Source organism: Anser brachyrhynchus (assembly GCF_964034855.1).
Source record: "Anser brachyrhynchus genome assembly, chromosome: 3".
Classification (NCBI taxonomy): Eukaryota; Metazoa; Chordata; class Aves; order Anseriformes; family Anatidae; genus Anser; species Anser brachyrhynchus.
Window position 1 is genome coordinate 38891332 of NC_137696.1, and position 12212 is coordinate 38903543.

At 36.1% G+C, this 12212-nt stretch overlaps 1 protein-coding gene across 9 annotated transcripts in view; it reads right to left on the bottom strand.

Annotated features, from left to right (window-relative positions):
• BIRC6 (baculoviral IAP repeat containing 6) overlaps positions 1-12212 on the bottom strand; it is a 178094-nt gene that overhangs the window by 75270 nt on the left and 90612 nt on the right. For 7 of the 9 annotated variants that reach the window (XM_080588416.1, XM_080588413.1, XM_080588411.1 and 4 more), the window contains 9 exons: positions 11143-11705; positions 9024-9199; positions 8417-8513; positions 8035-8229; positions 6023-6223; positions 5101-5380; positions 2473-2729; positions 1192-1300; positions 438-659 (listed from right to left, as the gene is read on the bottom strand). In XM_080588416.1, coding sequence (XP_080444542.1) covers positions 438-659; positions 1192-1300; positions 2473-2729; positions 5101-5380; positions 6023-6223; positions 8035-8229; positions 8417-8513; positions 9024-9199; positions 11143-11705 — 2100 coding nt within the window. The remainder of the gene's footprint in view (positions 1-437; positions 660-1191; positions 1301-2472; positions 2730-5100; positions 5381-6022; positions 6224-8034; positions 8230-8416; positions 8514-9023; positions 9200-11142; positions 11706-12212) is intronic. The other 2 variants (XM_080588418.1, XM_080588414.1) reach the window with 1 other exon arrangement.

A 12212-nucleotide genomic window follows, 5' to 3' on the forward strand; every position in this document is an offset into this window, starting at 1 on the left:
GCAATCACTTAAAGATACTGCATGCATGAGTAATAATGCTTATATAACAGGACACCAATGAAGAGCGTGATTTGTAGTTATTCTGAAAATTACTGCAAATGCTCCACTTTAAACAATAACAATCCAGACTTATCCGTTTCAAAAAAACAGAAACAAAAACATGTAACAGAATACCTTTCACATGTGTTAGCACATACATAGATTTACTGTTTTGGTGTTAATTTTGTTTTTCAACTCAGTTACGCCTGCAGTATCTGAAGTTTTGTGTTTAGAACTACAAAGCTACCTGTTTAGACATCTTTAAGTATTTACTCTATCAATTAGCATCGGGGATGACAATTTTCACTACTTTTTCCACTTGAAGCTGTATCATTTTGGTGAACAAAATAATTTAGTTACAAAAATACAAGGTACAATACTTTGCTTGCTTTACTTACTCAAAGAGTTCTCTGTCAAGCAACGCTGGTAAATCATATTCAACAAGCAGTTCATAACTATGCCACAAAATTGCTGCTACGCAATGCAAATGGGAAGGAGATGGCATCAAAAGACCATACTCTCTTGTTGAGCTATTTGGACAAATGTAGCTGACCCGGCCACTTTTTTTCATAGCAGCAACTCTTGCAGAATCACTGACCCATTTCAACAATGCTTGAATTCTGGAAGGCAAGATGATGTAATACATTATAAAGGGTCAAAGACACACTCAAAACCAAATTACTCCAAGACAGCAAGTTAATCTGATTTACATATTTATCGCTTCTTTTGAAGCAGAGTTCAAGAGCGAGCTCAAACTCACTTTTGCAAGCCTTAGATCACTAACAGGGTAAGATTAATTAAAAACACATATCATCTTAGGCAGCTAAATGTAAGCTTGCTTTGTACAGAGAAAGAAAACATAGAAGGTAAATAAGTTCTAAGTATCTGAGAGAAAAGTCAGTTGAACTCTAAGTTTTATAACTTTTGTAAGAGCAAAAAAGAGAGGGATGCATTCTGTGCAAAGGACAGAAACAGCTAGGAGGGAAAGCTGAAAGGCATCTTTAGATTTCTGCACTTTCAAGCTATCGTGTAATAATCAAATTTCAAACAGATTACAACAAGTAGATTTTAAATTTTGTGCAGTAACACAAAGCCACTATTTAGCAAATCATTTTTATTTATGCTTCCTTATGACAATCCAAATAACATTACCTATCTTTCGTTCCAGGATCCTGAGTTGTTCCAAGCTGATAAAGAATGTCTATTGTGGAGTCAGAAGAGAGACCATTTAATCTTCCAAACAGTAAAGGGCTATTCAGATCTTGCCGCATTAAAAAAAAAAAAAAAAAAAAAAAAAAAAAAAAAAAAAAAGGAGGGGGGGAAGAGGGGAAAATAATAGAAGTACTTACATATGTATCTTTAAAAAGTACTCATGAAATTGTTATTAAGACTGAATTGAGCTTTGCCATTAACAAACAACTCTTATATGCACCGCTATCACAATATTGCACATTTTATATGTTCAATGCAACAATCAGCCTTACTAACAAAGAAAAAAAAAATCAGTGCATGAATCAGATAAGACTTACAGGTTTAACTATCAGGATTTTCTTCAACATATTCCAAAAACACATTAACTAATACAAATAGAGTTGTCAAACCTCACGCTTCACAGAAAAAAACGTTTATCTCAATACGGAAACTTATTTAACTCCATTTTCCATCAACAGGACTAAGGCCCAGGAATTCCTTGGACTGGTTCCTACTCATTTTCTTGCTGTGTTCTTCATCCCCTGCCCTTTAGAAAACTACTCTCCTATCTAACTGCATTCCAATAAAAGACAGTGGGCTACACTGGAACATTAACTCTTGGTGAAGCATGCCATAGAAGTCATTTTGAAAATGTGCTTTCTGCTAGTACCAGAAACTTCAAAGAAGGACAGATAAGAATTCATATTTCTTTCATTTACAAAGCCACAAAACAGCAAAGGAAAGTGAGATAGTCATAAACACATGAAAAACAGTGCATTTCACTGATCAGTTGTTCAAGTTCTCACTTACCACTATTCAGAATTTACTCTGTGCTATAGATTGTTACAGCCCAAATATTGCTGTACTTATTTTCCTTAAAAATACTCCGATATATTCGTTACGTTGAAACATCTATACAAGGCATCTACACATATATACACAGCTGCACTTGCAATATATTGCATGGCCTACTCTTGTAACTTCAAAACATTCCCCTAATTATATGTTTTACACCAATCAAAACAATAGTGGTTGCACTGTTTTACTATTGTAGAGCTACTCATACACTGTGATACTCTGTGATACTCAAAAAATAGCAAGTTACATGATAGCAAGAAACACAATGGAAAGTTCTGGCAAGCAAAATTCAGACTCAGAAAGTAACACACAAATACACTGTATTTGTACATTTGCACAAGCAGATTTTTCATTAACAACTGAAAAGACAGACATTGCACTCACCTGCAGGATCACTCCCTGATGCCGAGCAGTTTCTTAGAAGAATGTCAATCAATTTGAGGCCTATTCTGGTGGACTGCAGCCCAATTTTTACAAGCACAGCCTCAATGTTTGGAGAATGCATACCACAGTACGGTGACATCAGTAACGCAGCACAGGTCTGCAACAGATTAGCAGTGGGTGCTGCAGCACTAGCCATCATTCCTTCTAAATCACTTATGTGAGTGAGGCAGTGGTGTAATAATCTTAACCATCCAATACTGAAAAGGAAAACAGCAAAATGAGCTAATGTATCATTTTCTCATTATTTTATTTTTCATCTATAACTACCTACATTAGATTCTATGACAAGTACTGCAGAAAACCGCTGTGATGCAATCAGACATCGTATGAGAAAAGTAAATTAAAATAACTGAATCTAAGAGTACAACGTAACGTACCCTAGTATTGCTGTTGTAACTACTGGTTTAAGGTTTTAAGAAAGACAGAGTTTGTGGGTAGAGGTAGTATTTTTATGCATTTATTTTTTAACCTAATATTGTGTAGAGGGATAAAAACAAACTTTCTGGCCACATGCATTCTTTTCTAGTTTTGAAGCATGCCTTACAGCCTGCAATACTTGCACATATAATAGGAAAAGTTAGACAGCCTGCAGGATTTATTACTAAAGCTTCTCAGGATTTCTTGATTTAACTACATATTTCTTCCAACACGGCCAGCCGATTAGTACCTCAGATTTGTGGGGTCTCTGGAGCAGTGGTGTGGGCTTTTCTTGGTTTGCTTTTGCAATTTTTATTTTTTTTTAAACATTAAAAGGAGCTGACCACAATATAAATGTGAAAGCTAAAAAAAGCCAATTGCCTCACTTAGGCACCATTTGATTTATTAATATTCATAAGGTCAAAATCCTGCAGTAGTAGTTGGCATTAGAATTATACATTTGCATAGCTTCCCTAAAAATAGCAGTGTTTAAGAGGATTAGAAGTTTGCAATGGCAAGGCTAGACATGCACCTTTTCAGTCATAAATATCTACAATAAATTACAGTGAACCTTAGTGAGTATGGAGTCCTACCTAATATAAGAAGCACAGAAAAAGTGCAGAAATTCAAAATTTGTTAACCATTGCATTTCCCACTCCCATCTCTCTTATTCTTTAACTGTGTTGTTCAGTATTCCTTTTAATAATAAAACAAATCTACTCTAACTGGATCAATTTAGAAATGTATCGGTTAGAATTTATTTATAAAAAAATACACTACAGTGCTGTTTAAACGAGCATTATGAACAAGACTGCAGTCTAAGTTCCACATGAAACAAATGACACCTTTTCACTAACAAGTTCTAAAATAACAAGTCACCTTATCTTCACAGCAAACTTTATCCACCTTTTTTTTTTTTTTTTAACTATGGGAAGCTCGTACATGTATCTTAAATGAAGTTTACACTTTTATTTTAGGAATAATTTATTCCAAAATATTTATCATTTAAGGAATGAGCAAGTGCCGACAATATCTCAAAGAAAATTATATCCAAGTTTATTTAATATATCTATCCTATTACTCACATTAGTTTATTGGGATACTTAAAGTAAGCTGAAAACCACGATAAAAAATTTCAGGACCCTCACAATGTACACTCACTTTTTTAGATACTGCTTATGTTTGTGCAACTCTAAGTTAACTTTTTTGAAGTACAAATATAACAATAGTATAATTGGCTATAATAATTTGTTTCACTGCTATTCAAGATCAAGGATCAGTTTCAGTTATATGGCTTTTATCCAATATACACCAGATAGTGTTCATGGTCTCTGAATTTTCTTACTCTCTCAAAATTTTTCCCAACGGAATAAAATTTTTTAAAAACTTTCCCATGCTCTCTTTTCAAATTTATAAACATTAAAGTTCAAAGGTGAAATATTTCAAAGTCATGATTTTTAACAATTTAGTAAGCTAGATTTCAGTGGAACCCAGAAACCTAAAATATTAACCCAAAAATAATTAAATTCAAAGTTGGAAAACTCAAATATTGATTTTGAGGCAGTCTTTAAAAGTTTATTTACTTTAATTTTACAGATAAGTAAGAAATTCAAGATGCCACCTAAACAAGTAAAACCTTTTGAAAAATCTTGCTGATAAGCCAAAATCACAACTTTCAGTTCATATTTCTCAATGTTTGCAAACAGAAATATTGGATACGAATTGCACAAAACGTTTTACTGCCCTATTTCTATTCCTGTTTCAATACTTACAATATAAGTCTCCTGACTTCAGTAGAGATAGGAAATATGCTGTTAGTTAATTTTTTGAACCAACTGCCTACACATTGAAGAAACAGAACTGAGTGCTTTCCTATCTTTTGTATTCTTTCATCATTACAGGGATGAAACACACCCTTTTACACATGCAGATTAAGCATGCTGCAAAAAAAGAGAGAAGTACTGCTTACTGTAAAACAACAGAATAGAAATCTAAGATATTTATAACAAATTCTTTAAACGTTCGAATCTAAATGTTAAAATACAAAACCAGCTACTCATGAATACAGTTTGCTACTCAGAGCAGAGAATAGCATAAAGATAAACCACAAACTGTTTCTCCAGTCTCAGGCCACTGCTACCAGAGGCTTACCTTGTTTTAGAGACCTGATCCTCAGAGGGAAGGAATGGATTATTGACTGTTGCAGAGGAGGTGTTTCCAAAAGCTGTGAGGCCCAACAGTTTGATTTGAGAGAGGCCTAACGTACTAGCATCCCGTGGACGATGGAGACGAAGACAGACAGCTGAGGCAACTTCAGCTTTTACAAGCTGGATTTTTATATACGTGAGACCACTTGTGATAACAGGAGTTGACAAAGGTAACATATTGACACCATCTGCACTTATTTCAACAGATACTGATGAAGGGCAAGCTACAGAGTAAGATAAGAACGTTTAATACTACTCAAAAAAATGGTAGTAGTTTGAATTTTAAACATTAAACATGCATTCCTGTTAAAGATACAGAACAAGATGATGAAAATGATCTTAGGCAAACACCTCTACAGAACTGCAATTAGAGTATTTGTCCTGTGTGATGACATACGGTAAAATGCATAAGCATTTTGATAAATGGTTTATATTAGTTCATTCCGAAGTTTTAACATGAAAACAAGTCCTGTCAGTATAAATACCAAATTTTCCCTGGTTGGGCTATGTCAGTAAGAGCTGAAAAACTGCTTCTCTCATGGTTTATTCCAAATGCCATGCCAAATCAGTTTGCCTGAAGGCTCCTGATCAACATCATGCTCTTCCAGAGTTTTGAGACATTTGACAATTTCCATGGCATATTTAATGTTAACGCCACAAAACTTATCCTAAGCTGTAAGAAATCAAGCAGAATTGGAGCTTTTGATTCTCATGAAAGGCAGAACTATCAAGCTTTTTAACTAATTTTATTGTCATTCTTCAAACAATTTATCAGTTTTAGTTTCTCTGATTACATGTTTTCTGTAATTTCTAAATTTTACCCTTCAAATGCTCCAACCAGCATCAATGTTAGCAAATCTACTTACTTGCAAGAGAGGCCAGATGAGGCTGGATATGGATCTCTTTGAGCAGCACTGCTGCAGGAAGATGAATTGTAAGATCACACCAAGCTTCCTCAGGTAAAAATATGTATGACCACGCAGCAGACCGAGCTCTTCTATGTGGAGGAGTAGCCTGTAACAGTACTTCAGCAGGTTGGGCAGTGGGGCTGCTTGAGGTGATTGAACCTTCAAAAAAAACAGCAGTATTTACATTATTAATATTTATTAATAAAACCTAGATCAACTTACGGCCTGAATTGTGGAAAACACTTTTTTCTATCTCACCTGTTTTAGTTTATTCATACATTCCAAATACAATAATGAGAACTGCTTAAGTGTTTTACTTTTTGCTATTTGCTACCAAAACCCTAAACTTTCCATCAAGATCTAATTATAAAAACAAACGAAACAAAAAGGTGCAGGTTGACCAGTATGCTTAGAACTTGACCTCTGTTAATTCATAGTTAACATAATTAAAGTTTTAAAGGTTTAAGTATTAGAATGGTAACAAATACCTTTATAACTGAAGTCTGCTAACATTTTTCTGAAAAAGCTCTGTTTAACATGAAAACCTTTTTTCTAAAATAAGGCACCAAAACCGAAAGCCTATGACCACATGAACTATATGTTTTTCAAACCTTAGTAGGATTTAAGAATGAAAGACATAGGCTATGTCTTCCAGCAAGTTGTATGGCACACCAAGACCAGATCTGTGCTGTTCTAATTACACACACTTGGGGTGTTTTACTTTAGAGCAGCTCTAGCCTCGTCCCATGACTGAATTGCTTATTGGAGGTGAATTCCTGGAGTACACATTTTGACAGACTATTATCCCAAATGTATCCAGTTTGTGTCTGAGAACACCACATGATGAGAATCCATGTGTAGAAAGTGAAAAAAATCATAAGGTACATTTAAAAGAATATTTTACTTTCAGTTGAGAGTATGAAGATAGATACACTCATAGAAGAATACCAATAACTGCAGCATTTTGGAAGTTTAGTGGTGAGGCATACAAGAAACCACTGTGATCTATCTTTAGGACTCTTACTACTTAAAGGAATTAACTACCAACATTTGCAGGTTTATCAGATTTACCTCTTCAAAATTTGTGAATAGCAAAGTAGAAGATTTCTAATGGTCCCATATTCTGCCAAATTATTTTATTTGATTCTTTTAAATTTGCATGAGAGGACTGAAGGGACTTCTCTCTTATCCTACAGTTCTTCCAAAAATTAAAAATAAAATAAAATAAATCTTTCTTCAGTCCTGACAGTGAGACATTGGATATTATATATATATAAATTAATATATATGTATACACACATTCATTGGCTACAATAGGTTAGCGGGCAGCAACACGGATCATTAAGACACAAGTAGTGGAATAAAAAGCCTCAGTAAAATATTAGAAGGCATCTACATCTCAAAACACATGCATTTCAAAAAGCAGCAGCCACTGTATTCATACCAAAACAGCACTGCAATTCTAACAAATATTTATGCAAGTACCATCGGTGCAATTAGGTGCAAGCATGAGAGCAGCATCAGCAGAAGTAGTCCAGTGCTCCAGCATCTGCTACTCTGTTTGACCTAACTCAGGCTCATTCTGTATCACCTGTCTTTGCAACACTTCTGTAAAAGCTGGATCAAACCTGATGCCTGTTAAGTGAAGTCAGTGAGTCTTAGTGCGACTACCGCAAAAACTGGGCTGGACCTGGGTATCCAAATAACCCAGGGGAGGAAGGGAGCTACCTTGATGCAGTGGCTACATCACATACAGACCACTCCCTTCTTTCCCCTATCGAGAGGAGGAAGGACTAAGCAAAGAATTTGTTTACTCCCTCAACATCTTCTTGAAACACCAGTACCCCCCCTGTTTAGAAGGTTTAATAGTACTGCAACATTTAACATTATCACAATACTTTCTGTTAAGAACATAATAAAGATTCAAGTGGCCGCTGGATATTAACGCAAGAGAAGGTTGTATCACTTACCCAAAGGTGCAAAATTGTGAATTCCCTCTGCATTATCAGGCTCGGAAGCTAGCACTCTGGCTTTCAAACTGCTGTCTGTTGCTTTGGTGGGACCAGAATCAAGGAATTTCATAATAGTTGAAACCATACTTCTTGCTGTGTTAACAATTGCTCTTGTGCTCGTTACCATGTTGTTACAAATAAGCTGAACACCACCTGTGTATAACACGGGGGGGGGGGGGGGGGGGAACACTGTTCAGAAGCCTGCAATAGATTCTAAGCAAGCAAAAGCAGATTTAGCAAGTTTGCTCCTCCAGATGTACAGCTGTATTCCTTCTTTAAGTGCCATAAAAATCTACAATAAACCTTTCACTTGATGCACCCAAAGAAAAGACATTCTTACCCATATCATGAAACGCCTTCAGTGCCTCACTGGTGTCCAACACTCGTAAAATGAACCAGAGCAGTGGTTCAGACAACTGACACGTGGCAAGAGAACCCTAGAAGTTACGAAATACACAGTTTCATACAGAATTCATATGATATGAAATACGCTTGGCTACTCTTAGTCTCCCCTTTTAGTAGGCAAAAATCCCAGAGAAGAAATCCACCACAGATGAACTTTCTACCACAAACTAGCAATATCACACTCCAGAAGGTTCACTCCTGCAAAGGAGAAGTCTTTGTGATATGGAAAAGACTAAACTACCAGGTATGCAGTTAAACGGAAATAAGAATATTGGACATTTAAAATACCCACTAATACGAACACAATAAATGCGTTTCCCACTTAAACACAATGGAACAGTCATCTTCAAAAGCCTTTAGCCAGGAATGTCAAAATGTCCTTAAAGAAACTCTTTCTCTCCCCCTCCACCATGATCGATGGATGAAGCCTTCTTACCTTCTGCATCGCAGTGACATGAGGTTGGAAGAAGCCAAAATTTCTTCTACATAGCAACAGGTAACCTATAATTATCTTAAAGCACTTCAAAATAAGGGAAACCTACCTGTCTTCCCATGTACCCACAAGCCATGTAAGTAAGAATTGGCTGAAGCATCACTTGCACCGTTGTTGCTTTTTTACTAAGTGTTGTCAGGATAGTGAACAACCCATCTCCAACTGATATCGCGTCTAAGCCACCATGAAAGTTTTCATGTTTAGTAAGATGTAAGCCACTCGCACCTTTGTGAAAACAGAAACAGTTCAATGTTTAGAAGCTGAGACCTAAAATACTATTACAGCACAGAGGAGACCTTAAAGGCATTTAAATTTCATTTCAGTTAAATATTCACAGTGATTTTCAAAACAACAAATAGGCTAGTTTTCACGAACATATAAATTACTATTAGCATTCCTAGACCACTTAATATATGTATTTCTATTGGAAATACCTCTCCTTGAACTTTCCTTCTCAATGTTACAGTTCAGGATTTATTCAGCAGTATTGACTACACATTGCTGAAAAGGAGGAAGGAAAGCACTAGAATAGTCCTCCCAAAGAGAGATTACCTCTGTAAATATAACTGTCTCACAAAGCATATGACATCAATCTGGAAGAGCTTTTAAAAGTGGTTTTAGACTGGAGTTGGGGGAATGGATTTCATTTCCCTGCCATTTACAGGAACTGGAATTACACTAACAGATAGTAACACTGAGAATGTGTTTAAGTGATCTTTGCAACGTGCCTTAGAGAAACATTTTGGCAAGAAAATTGACAGCTATAGTACTTTAATCACTTATAAGTTGTCAAGAAAGAAAATACTGGTATGCACTGGAAGCACGGAGACAGAGAGAAAAGCCTGTTAAGACTCAGACTTTGCAGGGTCTAGAGAATTTAAAATAAATGACAGAGCTGAAGCCAACTAAGGTGTTGTGAAGATTTTGAAGCAAGGAGAGGGTAGAATAGGATGGGAATACTGTAACTTGTGTGATTTTCATAGTCTGTCAATGACAAAGCATGAAACCCTAATGAAATGAATAGACAAGTCAGTCACAAAAGGTAAACGAACAGATGTTTTAACTTCATGCAACAAGTGAATTACTCGAGGCTATTGTGGTTCCTGACCAACTGGCTTGCCAGGCACAGTAAATCAACATTATTAGCTGAAATTTTGACACCAGAGGCACCACACATTTGCTGAAGTCTTCCAGTTTATCTTCCCTGGGTAGCTAGCATTCTGCACTAGTCATTACACGTTTAAATAATAAATGCTGATAACTGATTTTTGGATCATCTATAACATTGGCAGCAGACTTGGAAAAATGTTTTGTTCAAAGAAATTGTCTGGAGAGACCTTAACGCAGTTTTTCATGAAGGAACTAAAATCACAAAGAGCTTTGTTATATCTTCCCAAAATGCACACACACACATTAGTTGCAATAACCTGTATCAAAAGACCTTGGGGGAAACAATCCATTGAAGGGATCAGCTGGCCCAGCACCCAGAATTCTGTGAAAAACATATTGAAACAACACTACCTTTCCAAATTTTAAAAGTACAAAACATTTGCTGGACACATATTTAGAAAGTCGTGGTTTAGAAAGACATCAAAGTTGAGGAGAGTATTTGAATTTCCCCCCTGCAAAAACTCATATTCAGAACAACCAACAATTCCCAAAACTACTTTCAGTATTCACAGCATATTTGCGACATGACACCAACTATCCAGAGTGAAGGATAAGATGTTCTGGAATTAATTTCAGGAAGGTTCCAGCAATGCGATTCAGGCTTGTAAAATGCAGCCTGCTGTTTAATTTGACTACTGGAGATTAATACTTTTTTCCTCTGTTTCTCTAATGTCAGATCACTGGTCTGGCATTCACACATTTTCATCCAAAGACTATGTTGCTTTCAGATAACAGCTTTGGTTAAATAGTTTCATACTTGCTTAAAAGAGACCCGCTTAGAAAAGACAGAGATACCTTCTTTGAAATAAGAGAAACAATACAGAATACAAAATTTTACAACTATTGTCTCTGAAATGGAGTGCAAGATCTTTGTCTGTCCATCTTCAAAATATTTTTCCACTTTTGCACATGCAGTACCATTCTTTTGGTATCTTATCTAGTGGTTTGATTTGTGCAAATAAACCCCCCAAAAATTGTTTTGGTTACAAAATACCTACCAATAATCATTGCCATAGCGCTGCTGTTACACTGGCCAAGGGCAGACAAAATCTGGCTCATAATTTGTTGGTTGGCTAACACCAAGTCTGCCACATACGCAGTTGATCCTTGAACATTAGGATTGCTTCCATTGCCATCTTTGCCTCCTGAAACCTTTTCTTCATCAGACACACTGTCTGTAGTACTGCTTGCTACTGGCACACGGGCACTATATTCTCGGTTACTTGTAAGTGGCAGTTGAACTAAAATGTTCACCAGCTTTAACAAATCAAACATAAGTTGGTCCCTCGTCATTTCTCCACAGACTGCTTTGGCATCACCAGGACGGATAATATTGGCAAAAAGTCCTCCAAAACATGCTCGAGCACCCACAGAGCTGTCTGAGCCACTGCGAGACATCACTTTGTCCGAACATGTGATGTAATGATGCACAAGGAACGTTATAGACTCAATTACTGCAGAAATAGTGCTAACTGACACAACTTCAAAGTTCTGTTCCAGGGTAAATTCCAAGAGTTTCACTTGTGCATCCAAGGGCCCCTGGCCTGTCTGGAAAGCACCCCTAAAAGAAAAAAATATAAAGAAATATATTTCATTATTCAACATCAACAAGTTAAACAGTTTTATATTTTTGTTTGCCTAAGTTTTAAGAATCGAAAAGCACACTAGACACTCAACAAACTAAAAATGAAGCCGTTTTCAGAACTGTACTTGAAGCATCAACTGATCTTTCACATAGGTCAAGCATTCTTAACTTTTTTTATATACCAGTCATTACACAGCCTGTGGAACCTCTTCAAGATGTCACTTGCTTGATACCACTAAAGATGAAAGCCTCCTTTGAAAAAGTCTGTGGTTTTTTTTGTTTGTTTTTGTTTTTTTTTTTTTAATTGACTGGTTAATTGTGCGGGTACAGATTTGCAATACATTCCTATTCAGTTTTTGTGGGTGAAAATGTACTTGTATGGAAACTTCACAGGAAGAAATCATATAATACTAAAACCGTTAAGAATTATTTCCTGTCCTTTTCTTCCCCGTAGTAGAGAAAAGAATGGTCAGTTTTTAGTTA